This window comes from Microcaecilia unicolor, chromosome 12 (genome assembly GCF_901765095.1).
Source record: "Microcaecilia unicolor chromosome 12, aMicUni1.1, whole genome shotgun sequence".
NCBI lineage: Eukaryota > Metazoa > Chordata > Amphibia > Gymnophiona > Siphonopidae > Microcaecilia > Microcaecilia unicolor.
Genome location: NC_044042.1, coordinates 30414621 through 30437898, shown reverse-complemented (window position 1 = coordinate 30437898; position 23278 = coordinate 30414621). Strand labels below are relative to the sequence as shown.

General features: G+C 46.3%; 1 protein-coding gene across 1 annotated transcript in view; it reads left to right on the top strand.

Moving 5' to 3' along the window:
* LOC115481366 (integrin alpha-M-like) overlaps positions 1–18775 on the top strand; it is a 152906-nt gene extending 134131 nt beyond the window's left edge. The window contains 6 exon segments of the mRNA XM_030220448.1: positions 4122–4229; positions 6726–6809; positions 9268–9381; positions 11752–11856; positions 14049–14159; positions 18074–18775. Of these exon segments, the coding sequence (XP_030076308.1) occupies positions 4122–4229; positions 6726–6809; positions 9268–9381; positions 11752–11856; positions 14049–14159; positions 18074–18172 (621 nt within the window). The 3' untranslated portion in view covers positions 18173–18775.
* The last annotated feature ends 4503 nt before the right edge of the window (positions 18776–23278 follow it).

Sequence of the window (23278 nt, the reverse complement as noted above, 5' to 3'; positions counted from 1 at the left end):
CTACATCACCAACTCACCCAATTATTACAGTCTACCTAATAACTTGCCTAACACCTTCCTTCACCTAATCTTTGTACATTACTAATTGTATCTGATATCATGTAATGATTATGTCATAACCAAACTCTGTAAGCCACATTGAGCCTGCAAATAGGTGGGAAAATGTAGGATTTAGTTTTTTTTATTACATTTGTACCCTGTGCTTTCCCACTCATGGCAGGCTCAATGCGGCTTAGGTAGTTATTTGTATCTGGGGCAATGGAGGGTTAAGTGACTTGCCCAGAGTCACAACGAGCTCTGTGCCTGAAGCGGGAATTGAACTCAGTTCCTCAGGACCAACGTCCACCACCCTAACCACTAGGCCACTCCTCCACTGTTGCTACTATTGAGATTCTACATGGAATGTTGCTATTCCACTAGCAACATTCCATGTAGAAGTCGGCCCTTGCAGATCACCAATGTGGCCGCGCAGGCTTCTACATGGAATGTTGCTACTGGAATAGCAACATTCCATGTAGAATCTCCAATAGTAGCAACATTCCATGTAGAATCTCCAATAGTATCTATTTTATTTTTGTTACATTTGTACCCTGCACTTTCCCACTCATGGCAGGCTCAATGCGGCTTACATGGGGCAATGGAGGGTTAAGTGACTTGCCCAGAGTCACAAGGAGCTGCCTGTGCCTGAAGTGGGAATCGAACTCAGTTCCCCAGGACCAACGTCCACCACCCTAACCACTAGGCCACTCCTCCACAAATGCAATAAATAAATAAAAATTGCCCTCACTGTGGTCTGAGTAAACACAGTGATGGACAGTGGATTGTCTGAGTAATCACAAAAATCAAATCCATTTATATGAATAAATAGCAATATACCCACATCAAGTGGTCATCTGAAAAATGCTGCCCTTTAATGTGCTGAAAACTATACACCTTAGCTGCATCAGAGAAGGCATTCCCAGGACGTAGTTAGGTCAGAGAAGAAAATGATGTAATGCAGATTGCACTTTCAGCTCCACGCATGTTATTTTCCATCGCAAAACTAACCTCACAAACAACAGGTGCAGATGTCTGAAAGTGGAAGTACATGTACTATGCCATACTTTGTATTGTTATTTGAATATTTTTTACTGCTGCAATTGTCTATTGCTTATGTTTGATTTATTCTTACTGTATACCGCTTTGAGTGAATTCTTTCAAAAAGGTAATAAATACATAAGTACATAAGTACATAAGTAATGCCATACTGGGAAAAGACCAAGGGTCCATCGAGCCCAGCATCCTGTCTACGACAGCGGCCAATCCAGGCCAAGGGCACCTGGCAAGCTTCCCAAACGTACAAACATTCTATACATGTTATTCCTGGGATTTTGGAGTTTTCCAAGTCCGTTTAGTAGCGGTTTATGGACTTGTCCTTTAGGAAACCGTCCAACCCCTTTTTAAACTCTGCTAAGCTAACTGCCTTCACCACTTTCTCCGGCAATGAATTCCAGAGTTTAATTACACGTTGGGTGAAGAAAAATTTTCTCTGATTTGTTTTAAATTTACTACACTGTAGTTTCATCGCATGCCCCCTAGTCCTAGTATTTTTGGAAAGCGTGAACAGACGCTTCACATCCACCTGTTCCACTCCACTCATTATTTTATATACCTCTATCATGTCTCCCCTCAGCCATCTCTTCTCCAAGCTGAATAGCCCTAGCCTCCTTAATCTTTCTTCATAGGGAAGTCGTCCCATCCCCGCTATCATACATCCTAATAAGTTAATAACTGTATTTTTGCTTTTGAAACAATGCAAAGTCTGCAGATAAAAAAAAGCATATTCTCTTCATTAGCATGCCTTCAAAATCAGAGTGCCAACATCAATTTAATGCAAGTTAACCTATAGATTAATGCATATAAAATCAATTTGCATGTGTTAAAAATGTTCTAATGCGTGTTAACACATTTTTAGAACATGAATATGTGAGACAAACTGAAAGTAAGTTCAAAACTTGTGAGGAAAAAGGATCACAAATCCAAACGCAAGCTAACTTTTTTTTTTCTCTGTATACATCCCTAAAAAGCACCCATGGACTCTGTCTCAATACAGGCAGTTTGGATGTTGCCTCGGTGTGGACAGTAATGGAACAGTTGATTCAGGGAAAGACTTTTTTTTTTTTTTTTAAATCTGGGATTGGCCAGATGGTTAAAGTAAGAAATTGGGAACAATGAGACCACAATCTAATTCCTGATTCTGCCACTGATAAACCTACAAACCTGTATAGTTTCCTTTTGAAAAGAACCTAAAGATACACAGTACAAAGTAGCCAAATACTTGGCCTCTGTCGTTTCTGCATATGGGGTTTGTTAGGCAAAATTAGGCACATATTTGCATACTTAATATATCCACATAGATTTATCCCTGACGAAGTCGTGCCTATGTTTAGAGTAGTTGATTCAGAAATGTTTTTTACATTATGCAGCGGTTAAGAGTGATACCCAATTATTTTTTTTTTGTTTTGCTAAATTTAGATTGTTGGTTCAAGCGCTAGTTTTGTGCAGAGTGGATTACTACAATATTGTATTTGTGGGCTGTTTAAAACTGTTAGGCAATAGAATTCAATTACTGCAGAATACTGCAGTGTGTTTGATATTTTCAGTGTCTAGGTTTGAGTCAGCTGCTCTGCTTTTGGAGAAGTTGCATTGGCTTCCAGTTGAGGCTAGGTCTCAATTTAAGCTCTGTATTTTTGTTTTAAGACATTAAATGGACTAGTGCCTTTTTATCTTGTTCACTGGGCAGTGGCGTTCCTAGGAGGGGACTGGCACCCGAGGCGGATCGCCGATGCGCCCCGCCCCCCCCCCCCCCCCGATGCAGCGCAGACCCCCCCCCCGGCGAAAGGACCCCCCACGAAGGACCCCCCCCCCACCGGGTGCACGCCACCGGGGGGGGGGGGGTGCAGCGCGTGCCTGTCCTCCGTTATTCCATGCTTCTTCTCTGCCCCGGAACAGGAACCTGTTCCGGGGCAGAAAAGAAGCATGGAACAACGGAGGACAGGCGCGCGCGGCACCCCCCGGCGGCGTGCACCCGGGGCGGACTGCACCCACTGCCCCCCCCCCTAGGAACGCCACTGTCACTGGGCTAGTGTACTTCATTTTAAGTCCTCATATGATATGCACAGTTTGATGCTGTTGAATTTTCCATCTATTAGATGTCTTAAATATAAATCTATATTTAATTCTTCTTTGTGCTATCAAGCCGTTGCATTATGGAATTCGTTACCTTTGGAAATTCATATTAATTTTAATTATTTGGCATTTCGCAAAAATTCTAAAAATGTGGTTATTTGAGAAGTTTGGGGGGGGGGGGTTTGAGCCAATTGATTTATTTTTTGACAGGTTGTAATATGCACTTTCTTGGATGGTTGTGATCCAGATTTTCTGTTTATGTAATCTTCATCGAACTGTTCAGGTATTTGTGCATAACATAGCGTATAGCTACATAGTGAAACTTTGTGGCTATAACTAGCCAAATGTCTGAACCTGCGGTTCCTCTCGTACTGAGCAGGATTACTATCGCAACGACGTATCATCAGTAGGGTAAAACTAACCTATCGTTCTGTTTAGGGGGGATTCTGACTTAGAGGATTACTATCGCCCCATTGGCTCCTCAGCCAAGCACATACACCAAATGTCTAAACAGAACGATAGGTTAGTTTTACCCTACTGATGATGCGTCGTTGCAATAGTAATCCTGCTCAGTACGAGAGGAACCGCAGGTTCAGACATTTGGTGTATGTGCTTGGCTGAGAGTAGAGACATTTATTTAAACAAAAAACATAGCTGTATTTTTTTTATGTGAACAAGTAGAACTCAAAATATTGGAAAAAGAACAAAGGAGGAACCAATCCACCAAAATTCAGCCAGGTCTGGCATGCTGAGAAATTTTTCTCTGTCACATGTGGTAGAAATTTCAACCAAAAGAAAATGCTCCATAAAAATGACACCTGCATTATGAAGACTGGCCACAAGGGGGAGATATCACATTACAAAGAGCATAGGGTTCGGCAACCAGAGTCCTCAGAATGAATTTTGTCCTAGATTTATTCATTAATCTACAAATTAAACATTTTTTTTGATAGGTGGAAAACCTTGGCCGGCGTAGCCTGAACGTTACAGCCACGTTTTTAATCCCAGTTAGACTTGGTTCAGCCCCTGTGTGGAGCGTGACTGGAGTGACCGAAGAGAAGGTAGGAGCAGAGTTGCAGAGTGGGTTTGGCTGAAGGAAGCATCAGCAGTTTCAGACTCTTAACAGTGTGAATTATTAACTCCGTTCTGGAACAAGCTGTGATCTGGACCCAGGCAATATATGTCACATTAAGCTACAAGTCCCCAAGTGGCTCCAGCAGTCAGTACCTGCAGTGTGTCATTAGACAGGGCTGTCTTCACTACCTTTCACCCTCCCTGTCATGTATTATTAGGCAGGACCCTGTTCATTACCTTTCCCAAAGGAGATTATTGCAGTGTGTGAGGGATCAGTGAAGAATTACTGATATCCAGCAGATAGCCAAGACCTGTCGCTTCTTCCTCTATAACATTAGCAAAATTCGCCCCTTCCTCTCCGAGCACACCACCTGAACTCTCATCCACTCTCTCATTACCTCTCGCCTTGACTACTGCAACCTACTCCTCACTAGCCTCCCACTTAGCCATCTATCCCCCCTTCAGTCCGTTCAGAACTCTGCTGCACGTCTTATCTTCCGCCTTGACCGATACACTCATATCACCCCTCTCCTCAAATCACTTCACTGGCTTCCAATCAGATACCGAATACAGTTCAAGCTTCTCCTACTCACCTACAAATGCACTCGATCTGCAGCCCCTTCTTACCTCTCTACCCTCATCTCCCCTTACGTTCCTACCCGTAACCTCCGCTTTCAAGACAAATCCCTCCTTTCAGTACTCTTCTCCACCACCGCCAACTCCAGGCTCCGCCCTTTCTGCCTCGCCTCACCCCATGCTTGGAACAAACTCCCTGAGCCCCCTCCCTGCCCATCTTCAAATCATTGCTCAAAGCCCACCTCTTCAACGTCGCCTTCGGCACCTAACTATTGTACCTCTACTCAAGAAACCTAGACTGCACCAACTTGACATTTCGTCCTTTAGATTGTAAGCTCCTTTGAGCAGGGACCGTCCTTTTTTGTTAATTTGTACAGCGCTGTGTAACCCTAGTAGCGCTCTAGAAATGTTAAGTAGTAGTAGTAGTATTACATATAGCAGTGATTTAACCAGAGCTGAGATTGTGATGTCATAATGCCTCATTCCACCAATGCCTAAGAGCCAGCCTCATCAGTGATGTCACAATGGCTCGACTGTCCTATACTTGGCCCACTTCCCCCCTTAGTGTGAAGAGTTTCAGTCTCTGGTATCCAGAGCTGAGATTGTGATGTCATAATGCCTCATTCCACCAATGCCTAAGAGCCAACCTCATCAGTGATGTCACAATGGCTTGATTGTCCTATATTTGTCTCACTCTTATCTATTAGATTGTAAGCTCTTTGAGCAGGGACTGTCTCTCTTTGTTAATTTGTACAGCGCTGCGTAACCCTAGTAGCGCTCTAGAAATGTTAAGTAGTAGTAGTAAATCATACTAAGTTCTTTCCCTGTATTACAGGGTGACCATGCAGATCAGACTATTTTACAGCTCAAACCTGCAACCTTCCAGCTTCAGGTGAGGGACTGTACTACTGAACTAAAGCTACTCCCCTAGCTACACTAACAAGAGATTTATGTCTATTGAAGTCTGGCTACATATAACCATTTTCTTACTATGCCATTCTGTCCAAATGATTTCACTTATATCACCTTCCTAATATCCTAATAGCCATCAACAATTCTTGACTCTTCCCCTCTGGTAGCTCTGCAATGAGAGAAGTGCATCAGATTGAATTCTTGACTGATCTCTGGCTGTTATTCCTGTTGTCTTTCACCCAGGCAGTGTCCTGTAGATATAGGGTTACCATATTTTGTCCCCCAAAAAGGACACATGCCCACCCCCCTTTCATGCCCCACCCCCTTTCACACCCTCGCTCCGTCTGTCACATTTTCCCCTCCCCCCTGTCACACACCCCGTCACTCCCCCTCCCTGTCACCCCCCTCCCCTTACCTTACTACCACCCTGGTGGTCTAGTGACCTCTCCGGGGCAGGAAAGAGCCCCCTCTTTCCTGCCCAGAGCGCTGCCCTGCATGCATCCTTCCTGTTCGTGATCTTGGCGCCGATTCAAAATGGCCGCCAAGAGTTGACGTCTCGCGAGGTCACTTCAACTCTCGGCGGCCATTTTGAATCGGCGCCGAGATCACGAACAGGAAGGATGCTTGCAGGGCAGCGCTCCTGGCAGGAGAGAGGGGGCTCTTTCCTGCCCCGAAGGCGGAAGAGGTCACTAGACCACCAGGGCAGTAGTAAGTAAGGGGAGGGGAGGCTAGCAATCTGCCCGTTTGTCCGGATTTCTGGACAAACGGGCAGGCCGACTGTCAGTCTGCCTGTTTGTCCAGAAATCCGGACAAATGGGCAGATTGGCAAAACCTGCCCGGTTTTCCGGACATGTCCTCAAAAAGAGGACATGTCTGGGTAAATCCAGACATATGGTAACCCTATGTAGATAAAACTTGCAGCTGTCTGAATTCTGGAAGATCATTTGTCCTGATGGACAGATCTGTCTGATCATCCTGTGTTTCCTCTTCTTTAGCCTCAGGATGTACAGTGCAAAGAGACCGAGGAGATCACAGGATCGGGCCTTATCAAGGAGGCAACGAACCAACAGCCAACTCTGGTAAAGAAGTCTCTTTTGTCCATGCCCCTCTGCTTTTCTCCTTCAAGACTATAGTGTGTTTCTGTCCTCTCTATCTCATGTTTAGTTTAGTTAAATATTTGCTGTATCACATTTCAATAATTCACAGCAAAGCAAAATCACCATATTAAGAGGACATAAAATCTACCCAAAAAATTAAATAATTAAAAAAAAAAAAAAAAAAAGAAATTGGACAAAAAGCAAGGGACAGGGGTTAGGGGAGAAAAGAAAAGTTGCTTTTAGACACGGGTGACCGAACCATTAGGCGGGACTAGGTGATTGCCTAGGGCAGCAGCTTCTTGGGGAGGGGAGGGGCCAAAGAGCAGCTGCAGTCAGTCAAAGCCAAACAATGGGTCCTGACAACCACACAAACTCAAAGAAATAACAGAAGGAACTTTTACTAGTAAGAAGGGTGAGCAGATTTCAAATAACAACTTTGTCCAGGTTATTCTGGGAGGGGTGATGGTGGGGGTGGGAGAAGGGGCCTAAAAGATAATTGGAGGGGGTGCAAGGCTGCAGAGTTGCCTAATACCTTTGTACCAGTCCTGGTTCTGGCCAGGAAAACAGCAGCAGAAGAGAAAAGAGGACAAGGACACAATAGAAGAGAGAAAGAGAGAAAGGTTCTTCATCCCTCTGACAATCCATTTCCAGAGTTACTGAGACATCCCCAAGCTGGAGTGCAGATCTGTCAAAACTGTTACTAGACTGAAGTGGATTTTGCTGGTTTCTATGATATATTTGATGGATTCCCTGATGCTGACATTCCTGGATGCTCCTGAAAAATGTTTCAGGCATGGATGCAAATAAATGCAGGCCTGTCCAGCAATGTGTTTGCACAAAACCAATACATGAAACAGGGGCGTAGCCAGACCTCAAGGTGGGAGGGGGCCAGAGCCCAAGGTGGGGGGCACATTTTAGTCTGCCGCCTCGCCGTCGCCTCCTCAGCCACCCTCCCACCTCACCTCCCCACCACCGCCTCACCTTTCCCCACCGCCTCGCCACTCCCCCCCCCCCCCCCCCCCCCGGCAGCAAATACTTTTGCTGGCGAGGGTCCCCAAACCCCGCCAGCCAAAACCTTCTTCAGTGCCAGTTGGCCGCATTCACTGCCCTGCTCTTTCTTCCTCCTGACGTCCTGTGCACGCTTCTTTAAGTGAAACTGAGCATACTCAGTTTCACTTAAAGGAACGTGCAGGATGTCAGGAGGAAGAAAGAGCAGAGGGCAGGGAATGCGGCAGACCGGCGCTGAAGAAGGCTTTGGCTGGTGGGAGTTGGGGACCCCTGCCAGCAAAACCAGGGGCCCGGATGAAATTGGGGGGGGGGGGGCAGACCCCCGTGGCCCCACCTAGCTACGCCACTGATGAGGGATGACAGGGTCTAGAGAAGGAATGGATTAGATGATACCTGTAAGGTTTTTATTATTTTTTAGGAAAAGCGTATTTGTTTTAGGTCTAGGATTTTTTTGTAACAGTAACATTAATTGTTGTTGTAAACTGCTCTCATATACAAGGGGAAGTGTAGAATATGAAATAATAAATGGAAATGCAAGGAAATCTGGAGATGACAACAAAATTCCGGAGGCTTGGAGGAGGAGCTGACGTGACCCTCTTTGCCTGGCCCTTTCCTGGAAAAGTCCTTCCAGAAACACAATTTGGTGATATTTGGCTTGATGGCGCCATCTTGTGACCATGCTGTTCATTTCAGCCCTGAGAGTCGATGCCATTCTGGCTGAGCTCTTGCAAGCTGAGAGGTTCTTGAGTATTCTTAAATACATCATGATAATGAAGTCAGGCCTTCTGAGGCACGCTTGAAGCTAACACAACACATAGAACCTTCCAGAACTTTGTTTTTCCTCTTGGGATCATGATTTTGTGAATGACGTAGGGAATTACGGTATCCTCAGAAAGCTGCTGCCATCAGGGAGGGAGACAGATGGGAGGGAGGGGGCGACAATGGTCAAAGCAGCTTTGGCCAACTTTCATCTTGGTGAGAGATTTTGGGTCAGGTGTGCTGAAAATGAGAGGTGTATATAAGGGCTCCCGGAGATGTAGTTATGTTTTTGAGTTCCCAGCATGTCATAATGCAAACTGCATTACTTAATGTGATATGCACTGATCCAAATTTATTAGCTACTTTGCATGTTTTTTGCTTAATTGCATTTTTTTTCACATCAGGTTGCATTATATCTGCATTAACAGTAATTCACACGATAACATTCATGCACGAGTCCTAATGTAATTTATTACATGGAAGCCTCAACTATAGTCTAGACTGTGGTCAAAAGATGTGTGTGCATTTCTCTACACATAGCAAGGACTCACCCCCACCCCTAATCCATGGGAATGTCTTCTTTCATTTTGAAGACACTGTGCTTTACATATTCACTCACACATAACCTTATTTTCATTGTCCTCATTAAGATTATACCTGTTTTCTGCCCCAGGACTGCACTGTAGCCACATGTAAGAAGATTCAGTGTGACCTTCAGCCTCTGCAGAACAACACCATGCTGAAGTTTGTGGTGGAAGGGGAAGTTGGCTACAGTTGGATTCCAGAGGTGAGATTTAACTGTACCAACCAGAGCCATGGAAGATTCTCTTTTTTTTTTTGTAATGAAAACTTTTTATAATATCCATGAATAACCATCCAAAACAGAGTAGTGCCACGTAATTGAATGCCAATCAACAACAGTAATTTTCTCATATTCCCTGGTCTCTAACTTCCTGTTAATACATGGAACAGTTTTCCAACTCCCCAACCCACTTCCCAACACTCCTTCCCCCACCTGCCCCATCAAAGGGTTCAATTTTGATCATCACTCGATGCTTTATTAATACATTATACAATTTTCAGAGGATATGAGGCCATGGCATGATAGTTCCTGTATGAGATGGGAAAGCATATGGAAATATGTGAACAATAGCTCCACAATGAGAGCCAGACAAAAACATGAAGTAATAAAGGAGCCAGTGGATGATGACTGCCTGATGTGAGCCAAATGATGAGGAAAGAAACAAGTTGTCTATGATGGTTCCATGAAGGGTGTCAGATGTAAAGTGAAAGTATAGCCCTATGACAAAAGGAAGGTGAAGAAAGAGAGTGGTATAGTGGGCTTTGATCTTGGCAACCTGGGTTCAGTTCCCACTGCAGATCCTTGTGACCTTGGGCAAGTCATTTAACCCTCCATTGCCCCAGGTACAAAAAAAAGTCTTAGATTGTGAGCCCTCTAGGGACAGAGAAAGTATCTGTGTATAATGTGTATAGCACTGACTACATCTACTGGCATTACAGAAATGATTAGTAGTAGTAATTAACCCCAATGGGATGAAAGCCAGGACCTGTTTCACCTTCCTTTTGTCCAGGAGAATCCGCCTGAGGCGGAGAACTCAAACACCCCACAGAAAATCACAGAAGTGTGAAGAAAGAGAGTGGGAGGTTGACCATGGATACCAAAGACTGGAGAGATGAACACATATAATCAACCTTTTATTGATAAAAAAGACTCGACACAAATGTTGTGTTTCGGCCTGCATCAGGAGTCTGTATAGACGGGGAACATCTGATGCGTTGATGTTGTGAAATGGAGGATTATTCGTGTACGTGTGATAATGTACAATCTTTTGTTATGAGGGATTGGAATAGATGGTCTTTAAAAAGACCCTTAACAAAAGATTTTACATTACCACACGTACACGAATAATCCTCCATTTCACAACATCAACGCATCAGATGTTCCCCGTCTATACAGACTCCTGATGCAGGCCGAAACACAACATTTGTGTCGAGTCTTTTTTATCAATAAAAGGTTGATTATATGTGTTCATCTCTCCAGTCTTTGGTATCCATGGTCAACCTCCCACTCTCTTTCTTCACACTTCTGTGATTTTCTGTGGGGTGTTTGAGTTCTCCGCCTCAGGCGGATTCTCCTGGACAAAAGGAAGGTGAAACAGGTCCTGGCTTTCATCCCATTGGGGTTAATTACTACTACTAATCATTTCTGTAGTGCCAGTAGATGTAGTCAGTGCTATACACATTATACACAGATACTTTCTCTGTCCCTAGAGGGCTCACAATCTAAGACTTTTTTTTGTACCTGGGCCAATGGAGGGTTAAATGACTTGCCCAAGGTCACAAGGATCTGCAGTGGGAACTGAACCCAGGTTGCCAAGATCAAAGCCCACTATACTAACCATTAGGCCACTCCTCCACTATAACATCATATTTATATTTAGGTGTCTGAAGGGTGAAAATGTGGCACCTATTTTCCTTTATAAAGCATTAGCATAATCAGGTATATACACACTGTTAGACGCAAGCACTTACACCAGCCATTAGGTTCACTTGCCGCATGGCCATTTCTTTAAAAAAAAAAAAAAAAGATGGCCTTTTACCTTCTGTGGTAAAAGGGGGCCTTAGCACGCATCAAAAACATTTTACTGCTGCTTGGTAAAATGACCCCTATATGTCTACCTGTGAAATATGCAGTATGCAAGATATGCACATATTTATGGAATAGTGCATATTTATGCAAGTATATGCACACATATGTGTGTATGTTGCTATGCTAAACATTTGTGCATGTAATCAGCACATCAAATATTAGCACCTGCTTTACAAAATGACCCCCATTGTTCGCATGGAAATGCCTTTCCAGTTGTGTATGATTTAAATAAGTGAGATAAGGTGGGGATAGAAGAAAAGAAGAGAACGATGGGGGGGGGGGGGGGGTGTTATAAGAGCAAAGACCTCTCATGAATTGTTGTATATTACTTATAAGGTTTATTTGTTTTCCTAGTGTTCAATAAAAATACGTTTAAATTAAATAACTTCGACGGGTGTATTTGTTGGGGGGGGGGGCAAGGCTTCATGAATAGTTTGGAGGAGAGACAGCAAAAGTCCACCTTTCCACCATCTTTTTGCGTTACAGATGAAGCAGAAGAAGCTTTCTCTCCTCAGCTCTGCCGAGATCAGCTACAGCAGCTCCATGTACAGCCACATCTTTCCACAGAGTGAGAAGTTCCTAAAGACCAGCGTAAGTACAAAGGCAGATGCCCTGCTTCATTTGCAAACACATCCTTTTCTGCTTAGATTTATGTATCAAACAGATTGTGCGTTACTCGTGCTGACCTATATTACCATACTAGCACCATTAGAAGGGCAACTTCTATAACCACCCCGAGCACACGCCATTTCCAGGGGGAAAAGAAAGGTGAGCCGGTTGAAGTAGTGTATCTAGATTTTCAGAATGTTTTTGACAAAGTATCTCATGAGAGACTCCTGAGAAAAATTAAGGAGTCACGAGATAGAAGGCAATGTCCTTCTGTGGATTAAGAATTGGTTATTGGACAGAAAACAGAGGGTAGGGTTAAATAGACATTTCTCTCAATGGAGGAGGGTGAATAGTGGAGTGCCACAGGGAGCTATACTGGGACTTGGGCTATTTAATATATTTATAAATGATCTGGAAATCAGAACGAGTGAGGTCACTAAATTTGCAAATGACATGAAACTATTCAAAGTTGTCAAAACACATGCGGATTGTGAAAAATTGCAGGGAACACCTTAGGAAACTGGAAGACTGAGCATCCAAATGGCAGATTAAATTTAATTTGGAAAAATGCAAAGTGATTAATATTGGAAAGAATAATCCAAATCATACCCCCCTCCCCCCCCCCCCCCCCCCCCCTGATATACAGCCGGCGACAGTCAGAATCTTTGTAAATGCTGATCGGCGCCGGCTAACTTATTCCCTGATGTTCAGTACCGGCACTAAATATTGGGGATTTTTTTGGGTAGGCTGGGAACCCAGCACATATTCAGCCAGGACCGCATAAAAGTTATGCGGCCCTGGCTGAATATCGGGTCAGCAAGCCCGCATAACTTTTTAAAATACCTTTTTTAAATTTTGTTTTTCACTAAAGCCCCCTAGCCCCCTCAAGCCCCCCCTGCCAACGTTCCCTTCTTTCCCTCCCCCCTCCCAGCCCACATCAAGACCCCCTGGCCCCTCCTCCCAGCAGAACAGGCAGGCCCTTCCTCCGGGCATACCTGTATCCCTGGTGGTCCAGTAGGGCCATTGGGGGCAGGAGCGCAGTCCCCTTGCTCCTGCCCCTTGTGGCACCAGTCTAAAATAGCTACTGTGATCTCTCACAGCAGCTCACTGTACTACACAAATTGTGTAGCACAATTCTGAACAGATTGAAGGGGAGCGAGATGGCTAGTAGGAGACCTGTGAGAAGCAGTAGTCTAAGTGAGAGGTGATAAGTGTGTGGATAAGGGTTTTGGTAGTGTGCTCAGAAAGGAAGGGATGAATTTTGGTGATATTATAGAGAAAGAAATGACAGGTTTTAGCAGTCCATTGGATATGTGCAGAGAAAGAGAGAGAGAGGAGTCAAAAGATGATCTCCAAGGTTGTGAGCTGATGAGACAGGGAGGATGAGAGTGTTAGTCACAAAGATAGAGAATGAGGGAAGAGGAGAGGTGGGTTTAGGGGGAAAGATAAGAAGCTCAGTCTTGGTCATGTTAAGTTTCAGATGGCGGTGAGACATCCAGGCAACATCAGACAGGCAGGCTGATACTTGGGCCAGGATTCCTGCTGAAATTTCTGGTGTGGAGCAGTAGATCTAGGAGTCATCAGCATAATGGTGATACTGAAAACCATGGAATGAGATCAAAGCAGCAAGGGAAGAAGTATAGATGGAGAAAAGAAGTGGTCCCAAGACAGAGCCCTGAGGTACACCAACTTATAGTGAGATAGAAGTGGAGGAGGATCCATCAGAGTATCCACTAAAAGTGCGATGGGCGAGAGAAGAAGAAATCCAGCAAAGAACAAAGCCTTGAAATCCAAGTGAGGGCAGTGTATCAAGGAGTAGGTAGTGATCAACAGTGTCAAAAGCAGCAGATAGATCAAGAAGGATGAGGATAGAATAGAGTCCTTTGGATCTTGCCAAGAACAGGTCATTGGAGACTTTAGCAAGGGTTGTTTCAATGGTGACATCATGTCTTCTGGCCTCTGGAAGGAAGTGACATCCTTGGGCTGACAGTGAGGTCGCTACTGTAAGCTGTCATGATGTCAGCCCCCTTTCCCACCAATGAGGTTGCCCACCATTTAGGTATGAACCACCACTGCAGCCCTTAGGCCAAACCATTTGCCCACCCCTTACTGAGACTTGGGGCTTAAAATGAAGGAAGTTACAGTGTATGGCGCACTTTTCCTCTGCTTCACAGGTAGTAACGTCTGTTGAGGTGTATGAGGAATATAATTACCTGCCAATTGTGATTGGAAGCAGCGTGGGAGGTCTAGTGTTGCTGGCGATCATCACTGCAGTGCTGTATAAGGTGAGATAGCGTTGGTGATCCAGGTGACTGCAACGTGCTGAGCAATGGTGACCTTGGTCACGTTTGCACAATTCCCTTTATAAGAAAAAAAATTTAAAATTGTGGGGTGTCATTGTATGAACAGGGTTGTCTGAATTATATTTAGCCAGCCATAAGATTGTTGTTTGGCAGTGGCGTAGCAAGGGGGGGGGGGGCGGGAGGAGCGGTCCGCCCTGGGTGTCAGCTGGGGGGGGGGGGGTGCTCCCTGCCAGCTCTTCCCCCCTCGGCACATCGACACCCCCCCCCAGTGCCCACCCTCCTCCGTCCAAACAGCTCCCTACCTTTAAAAAAATATTGAATCCGAAGCGAGGCGCAGCGCCTCGCGCCTGCACGTAAAAGAAATGTGCACCGTCTCATCAGGCCTTCTCTCGCTCTGTCTGTCCCGCCCTTGCAGAAATAGGAAGTTGCGTCAGCGGAGAGCGGGACAGACAGAGCGAGAGAAGGCCCGATGAGACGGTGCACATTTCTTTTACGTGCAGGCGCGAGGTGCTGCGCCTCGCTTCGGAGTCCGATATTTTTTTAAAGGTAGGGAGCTGGTTGGCCGGAAGAGGGTGGGCACTGGGTCGGGGGGGTGTCGATGCGCCGAGGGGGGGTATGTCATTGTGCTGCACCCGGGGAGGGGGGGTGCAACAGCGAACCACCCCGCCCCGGGTGGCAGCCCCCCTCGCTACGCCACTGTTGTTTGGTCTTTGAGTATTATAGTGGGAGTTTTTGACCTATGATTATAAATGGGCAGAAGAATGTGAAAATTCACTTGCTCGGTGGCATTACAGTCATTGTGCTGGCCATATGAGGTCTTTTCTCCCAGAAGTGAAATTTATTCAATAGATTATCCTGTGCAAGGTGGTGGTTGCCACTGATTTAGGGTTTTGTGTGTCTCACTATTACTGTGCACATTTTTCATTCGTGTTGGGTGTGTGCCATTGCTTTGGATTGTTTACACACTTGCTTTCAGTCTACTGCCAAAAATTCCGTACTTTTCAATACCATTCCCTGCCAGATTCCTCTTAAACAGATTCAGATAACCTTATTGGCAGGACAATTTTACATGTGTTGCCAAAGGAATAGACTTACTGGTAGATAGTTTGCACAAATACTCACTGTACCCTGTTCCTTGCACTGTCCTTAATACCCTTCCATGCCAGACTCCCTTAAACTGTGTACCCTGTTTCTCTCATTGCACTGTAAACACCCTGTATCTTCTCCCTCGCATTGTCCTTAGTACTATTCCCTGGGGAGCTCCCCTAGAAATAACTGTACTATCTTCTTAGTACTGTTTCCTTCCGGAGCTCTCCTGATACACTCGTACCTTCTCCTTCTCTCTGTCCTCACTACTGTTTCCTTGATATCTTCAGTGTTGTGCCCTGCTATAGGTCTCAAAACCCGCACTGTAGCCTGCGTTTGGTGTGTTGTATTTTGATATTGTATTGTGCAGTATGTACTATACTGAGACCCCGTGCTGTACTGTGACCCTGTGCAGTGTGTTTTATCCTGTGTTGTACTCTGAACCTGTGCTGGGTCATGTAGACTGTTTTGTACTATGATCCTATGCTATTTATTTAATGAATTATTAGGATTTAGCTCACATCTTTTTCAGTGGTAGCTCAGTGTGAGTTACATTCAGATACACTAGGTACTTTCCTGTCTCCAGAGGACTTACAATCTAAGGGGCCCTTTTACTAAGCTGCGTTAAAAGGGGCCATGCGCTATGATTATCGTGTGGGTTTTCCCGTGTGCTGAGGCCACTTTTAGCGCAGCTGCAGGGGCGGACTGAGAGTGATCTGGGCCCCCGGGCACTGAGGGTGGTCTGGGTCCGCCACCCGGCTGCTGCCTGACCAGGGGCGTATCTGAGGTTCGGCGGTAGAGGGGGCACATTATAGCCCCCCCTACCGCCGTCAGCCCCCCCCCTACCGCCGTCAAACCCCCCACCGCCGTCAACCCCCCCCCCTACCGCCGTTAACCCTCCCTCCCTCCGTCACCTACCCCGAGGTCCGCTTCCTCCGGCTTTTTAAAATATTGCTTCAGCTGGCGGGGGGGACCCCAACCCCCCGCCAGCCCAGCCGCGATCTTTAACTTTTTCATCCTCGTCGTGCAGCGCGCTGTGAAAGCTGCATGTATCTTTAGTTCCAGTTGGATGGAGTCTGACGTCGCAGCACGTTGACGTTACAACGTGCTGCGACGTCAGACTCCATCCAACTGGAACTAAAGATGCATGCAGCTTTCACAGCGCGCTGCACGACGAGGATGAAAAAGTTAAAGATCGCGGCTGGGCTGGCGGGGGGTTGGGATCCCCGCCATCTGAAGCAATATTTTAAAAAGCCGGAGGAAGCGGACCTCGGGGTAGGTGACGGCGGTAGGCGGGGGAGGGAGTGTTAACGGCGGTAGGGGGGTCCGGGGCAAAATCTGCGGGGGCCCAGGCCCCTGTGGCCCCACGCAGATACGCCCCTGTGCCTGACACCCCACCTACCACTGTGCTGCTGCCCCCCCCCAGCCAACGCCCCTGCTGTCCCGGGCCTACCTGAAGGGCCCTGGTGGTCTAGTGGTCTCTGCAGGGTGGGAGGTGGGGGGGAGTATGTTCTTCCTGCCCCCTGCTGGGTTTTCAAAATGGTGGCCGAGACTTCCCGCGATAGTCTCATGAGACTTCTGCAGGGAGTCTTGGCTGCCATTTTGAAAGTACAGTGGTGCTGAGCAGGGGGAAGAGCGGCAGCACAATGGGAAGGAAAGAACATGCCCCCCCCCCCCCCCGGCAGATTAAGCCCTGGCCCCCTCTATAATTGACCCCCCCCAGCCACCAACCCCCCCCTGCCGCCGCCGCATCAGGTACCTTGTTTGCTGGTGGGGGTCCCCAACCCCCACCAACCGAAGAGTCTTCAGCGCCGGTCGACTCCGGCGCCTTCGTTGTGTGATAATGTTTCTGACGCCTTACGTCCTGCACGGGGCTACATATAGGACGTGCACGGTGCAGGACGTCAGGAGTTCGAAACAGATCATCACACAGCGAAGACGCCAGAGTCGACCGGCGCTGAAGAAGACTCTTCAGCTGGCAGAGGTTGGGGACCCCCACCAGTAAACAAGGTACCTGGTGGCGACAGGGGAGGGTTTTTGCGGTGGCAGCGGCAGGGGCGGGTTGCGGCGGCGGGGGGGGGGGTTCACAGTGGCGGGGGGGGGGTCGGTGGCGGGGAGGTGTCTAAACCGTGCCCCCCACCTCGGGCTCTGGCTCCCCCTCCCTCCGAGGTCTGGCTACACCCCTGCTTTAAAGGTAGGACCAGGGAAAGCTGTAGTGTGCGGCAGGCATCCGGGCACAGCCTCTGATCCCCCTAGAGCCAATGGACCCTCAGGCACTGCCTGGTTGCCCAAATGGTCAGTCTGCCCCCTGCACGGCTGTAAAATGGTCTGCATTTCCATTTTCCCATTAACGGCAAGGGTCTAATTTCCAAATTAGCGCATGGCCATTAGCACTTCAGCGCTTACTACACCTATTTAGTAGGCAGAAAGGGTTCATGGGCTAACCATGCCCTAATTGGTCGGCGTGAGGCAATGTAGCTGCGCTGATTAGCGCTAGGCACCCCTATTCTCTGCCCCCCCAAACACACCCCTAGTGTTAAAAAATGCAAAATTATTTTTTAGCGTCTGGGAAGCATGTGCAGATGCCTGAACTACCGCAGGGTGCCTGAGCGCGCTGCGCAGTAGTGCATTCTGGCATGTGAGAAGCATGTGGTAGTGCTTAGTAAAAGGTCCCTTAAGTTTGTACCTGAGCAATAAAGGGTGAAGTGATAGCGAGGAGCACTCGTGGGATCTGACCCCTGGCTTTGCTTGTTCATAAACCACTGCTCTAACCACAGTGTCTGACCCTGTGCTGTGTTGTCATTTCACAGCTTGGATTCTTCAAACGGCAGTACAAACAGATGTTAACAGAAGAGAATCAGACCAGCCCAGAGAGCAATGCAGCTCCTCCCACTGAAGGATCCACATAATCCAGAGACATTAGAAAAGAGGAGATGCAGGCTCCTCATCTAATACCACCAACCCCCTGGAAAAAATTTTAATGTTCTAATATATAAGTCAATTACAATGTTTGTATGTTTATCCCTCCTATTATTGTAATGAACGCTACTGGCACCTGGTGGCCACTGCTGAAACTGTACCCTTTTTATAGTCGAATTGGAACATGGTTGCTGAGGTAGGAGGGGGAAAGGAGGAGAATGCTGGGGTCGAGTTGGGAAAGGGGGGCAGATAGGGGAAAGTGTGTTAGGGCCACTGGGAAGGAGGAAGAGGAAGACAATAGTGCTGGAGAAGAGGATGGATGGGAAGGGGTTGAGGATGAGGGCAGCATGTGTATATGAGAGAAAGTTCATCTCCCCTTCAAGCTGCTCCATGAACTGGAGACCAGGCTTCATCCCACTGGCAGCAACTATAGAAGAAAAGGCTGAGTAACCCTCATCCCCCAAATTTAAGCCTTGGAAATCTGGCCCTCAGGGGGTGGGGACACTGGGGAAGTGAGTGTATGCATTGTAACCAGGTACCTCTAGGTGCAGCCAAGGATAGAACAATCTCCTCCAGCCACAGGCTCCTGGTACAGTTAAGAAATAAATGGCCACCAGCAACTTCAATTTTAAAGCTTTTATTCCATGCAGGTTTCTAGTAGACCTGATACACGGTTCCAACAGCAGCATTCACCTTTAATCTTAAGCACATATAAGCCACCTGAAAGTGTGTGGCAAACAGTCCCCTTTAAGCAGTAGGCTATCAGCACATACCAGGATTCAATACAGGCTCACAGTCAGCTTCAGTCTGGGCTCTTTATCCAGTGCACAATAAACAGTAGCTCAATCCCCAAGACAAACAGTTCAATCAGTTCATCATCCCAGTTAAATCACAAAGCAGCATTTACTTTCAGGAGGTTTCAATACTTTAGGGACTTCCTCACACCCATGGGATTTCAGCCTGCTTCAGTACTTTAGGGACCTCTCTTGCCCAAGAATTTTCAGCCTGCAACTGCTTCTCTCCTCCTGAACTGAACTCCTGAGACTCCTTCCCACCTGCCTAATCAATCCCTGGCTTCTGCTCTCACAACCAATCATTCTCCTTCCATTAGCTTCCACCACACCCACACCAGCTGAGTTAAGCATTAGACTAATGATGAACTCCTGCATACAGGGTTTCCTAACTCTCTTTCCCCCTAGTGGCAGCCAATCTACACATCCTGCCAGCTTACACCCATGTCCTCCCCTATTGCAGCTAGGAGTCCAGTCCGGGTTCCTCATCTCTCACCCCCTGGCTCCTTGTCTGCAATGCCTTCTGGGGCTTGTATTTCAAACTGACACTGCCTTAACCCAACTATCCTGGAGGTGACTTTATCACAGCATGCCTTTTTTGATGGTGCTGTTCATTAGTGTAATATATAACGTAAGCTTCCAGTATCCAAAGAAGCTTGCCTTGTCAGTTGTAGTCCTGTGGCCATCAAAGGCTCACAGCCAGTTTATTCACCTTCAGGCAGCAGAATTGTTAATACAAAACTGCACTAGCAGAAAAACTGATGGGTCAGTATTCAGCCCACTTTGGGCAGATTTAGAAGCTGATATTCATCGCTGGGCCACATCTGCCTACCAGCGCTGAATTTCTGGGTCTTCAGCAGGCCCTGGATATTATCCACATACCACTGATATCCAGTACTGCTACCTGGGGCTCCTTTACTAAGGTGTGCTAGTGTTTTTAGCTCATGCTGAAAATCAGCTGGCGCTAAACGCTGAAATGCCTATAGGAATATAAATGGCGACTCAACGTTTAGCACCAGCTTATTTTTAGCACGAGCTAAAAACACTAGCGTACCTTAATTAAAAAAAAAAAACCCAAATAGAGTTAGGGCAGCTTTTTATGCAGTCCAATTTGCCTGGATAGTTATCAAGGCACCAGCCCTGAGTATGGGCAATACCCAGATAACTTCCAAGACCGCCCAGGCTCCACCCCCGGACCACCCTGGCATTAACCAAGTAATGTCACTGTGGTCTCTGCTTACATTCTGCGCAGTGGCGTAGCTAGGTGGGGCCAAGGGGGCCATCTGGGCCCTGTTTTTGCTGGTAGGGGTCCCCAACCCCCACCAGCTAAAGCCTTCTCCAGCACAGGTCTTCTGCGCCGCTGCGTTCCCTGCCCTGCTGTCTCTTCCTCCTCACATCCTGCACACTCCTTTCAGTGAAATTGAGCATGCTCAGTTTCAATTAAAGGAGACTGTCCTTCTATGTTAACTTGTACAGCGCTGCGTAACCCTAGTAGCGCTTTAGAAATGTTAAATAGTAGTAGTAGAGTGAAGGTGCTGGAGAAGACTTCAGTAGGTGGGGGTTGGGGACCCCTGCCAGCCAAGGTATTTGCTGCTGTGGGGTGTGGCAAGGTGAGGGGGGAGTGGCAAGACGGTGGGATGGAGCAGTGGCAGCAGACTAAAATGTGCCCCCTCACCTCGGCTCTGGACCCCCCTACCGCTGAAGGTCAGATGCACCCCTGTGCCAAATATTTAGTGCTATTTAACCGGTCAGAACAGTTACTGACCAGTTAAATAGCACTTAACCAGCTATCCGCCGATATTTAGCAGGGAATAACCAGATATCCTCCACTGAATATCCACGGTTAGCGGCTGGCGGTAACCGGTTCTATCACATGATATAACTGGCTATCTGCAGATTTTTAAACTGGGTTTGGCAGTCATATTTAGCCGCGTCAAACCTTGGTATATCTTTGGCCGGTTTAAAGATAACCGGCTATTTCTGAATATCGACATAGCCGGTTATCTTCAAACCGGCCGAAAAAAACCCGGATATTCAATGCCAGTCACCAGAAATGGCGGGACCCGGCATTGAATATCTGGGTTTAGTGCAGACCAAGGGAGACAGTCCGGCTGTCTCCTGCGCTCTGAACAAGGGGGCCTTCATAATTAAGTCAATTACTCCAGAGTGCACAAATGGGGGGGGGGGGGGGGGGGGGGGGAGGGATTTTGTAACTGTATAAACAGTATACACCTACTTTTTCCTGTGAGGGTACCAGCACATTTTGAAAATAAACATATAAACGTACGTGTACGCTCTGAAAATTACACAAGAAATGTTTTGCACTGATTTTTACACCTGCTCTGTGCATGCTTAAATGTCCCAGTTTAATTTACACACATATGTTCACAGTTTATAAGAATGTATGAAAGTGCTGACCACCCCCTCCACTCAGTCCAGGTAAAATATGTGTTTACAACCTGAGCACAAAAGTTTACGAGGAGATTAGGAGGTCGGTTTTACAAGAACCGGATTCTAGGGTCCTTTTACCAAGCTGTGGGATAAAATATGTATATATCAAGAAAAAAATTCCAAAAACAAGCAAAGGCCACAGCCAACTACAACAGTACCCCCTAATCATCTGCAGGAAGTCATGTCTGTACCCTCAACTCCTCCTTAGATACCACAAATTCTAATAGTTGTTTGGGATCACTGAAGACAAGCTAACTCCCACGGGCAATGCTAAAACCAGACATTCAATGCCATTCTGTTTCCAGTGACTTTTGGCCAGTTTGACTTTGACCGACCAAGATGATATTCAGCATTGGCCAATCAAAGTCAAACCGGCTAAAGATAGGACTGCCTTGCAGGCGGCCAAATACGTGTGCTAAAGTTAAGCGACGATGTGCCAAAAATCGACGGATAGCCGGTTATGTCGCCCAATATAACTGGCTATCTGCTAGCCGCTAACCGGCAATATTCAGCAGGACATGGCCAGTCATGTCCCACTGAGTATCGCAGATAGCCGGCTATGTGGCATTTAACTGGCCAGGTGCTGATCCTGGTTTGTTAAATGCCTTTGACTATCAGGGGCCTAGGAATTACTTTGGTAAGACAATCAACAGAGACAAGGAAAACGAAGCACAAAATTCATACCCTAGGGCACAGGGCCAAGAATTCTTGGTGCCGTCTCTGGATATTTCTTGAGAGATCAGGAAAAATTCTTATCTTAGAACCCATAAACTCACAATCCATATAGCAGAAATATAATTTTAGAACAATATTGCTGTTGGGTTCTAATCCAAATGTTACCAAAAGTGTAGTCCTTTGGGTTATAAGGTCCAATGAAGAGGATTCCAAAAAGTTTGTTAAATTTGTCTCCTGGATACCAGACCCACCCTTACTACTGGTAAAAAAACAAACAAATAAACAAACAAACAAACAAACAGGTATTGAGCTTTCACTAAGGGTGGTAATGCCTCAGATGGCATTTTAAGCTCTACTTTGGAGTCTAAAATCCCTGAATTACAAGAAGTCTGTGGGACTCTTCTTAAGGATAAGATCTCTACCTCAAGAAAATTGAATATATGGAAAATCGTCTGTGAAAGAACAACTTGAGATTTTTAAATTTTCTGAGGTCATATTTAACTGTTCCTCTTGAGAAGGCCAAGAAATATTTTAAGGAAGTGCTTAACATATCTTGCATTGTTATTTTAATATTTTTACTGCTGTAATTACCTATTGCATATGTTTGATTTATTCTTGCTATACATGACTGGCTTGACTGAATTCCTTTAAAAAGGCGATAAATAGATCCTAATATATAAATAAAATTAAATTAAAAGAAAATCAACACCTGCTGTCTTTTATATTTTTTTGTTACATTTGTACCCTGTGCTTTCCCACTCATGGCAGGCTCAATGCAGCTTACATGGGGCAATGGAGGGTTAAGTGACTTGCCCAGAGTCACAAGGAGCTGCCTGTGCCTGAAGTGGGAATCAAACTCAGTTCCTCAGTTCCCCAGGACCAAAGTCCACCATCCTAACCACTAGGCCACTCCTCCACTGTTGCTACTATTTGAGATTCTACATGGAATGTTGCTATTCCACTAGCAACATTCCATGTAGAAGTCGGCCCTTGCAGATCACCAATGTGGCAGCGCAGGCTTCTGCTTCTGTGAGTCTGACGTCTGTATGTGCAGGACGTCAGACTCACAGAAACAGAAGCCTGCGCAGCCTTCTACATGGAATGTTGCTAGTGGAATAGCAACATTCCATGTAGAATCTCCAATAGTAGCAGCATTCCATGTAGAATCTCCAATAGTAT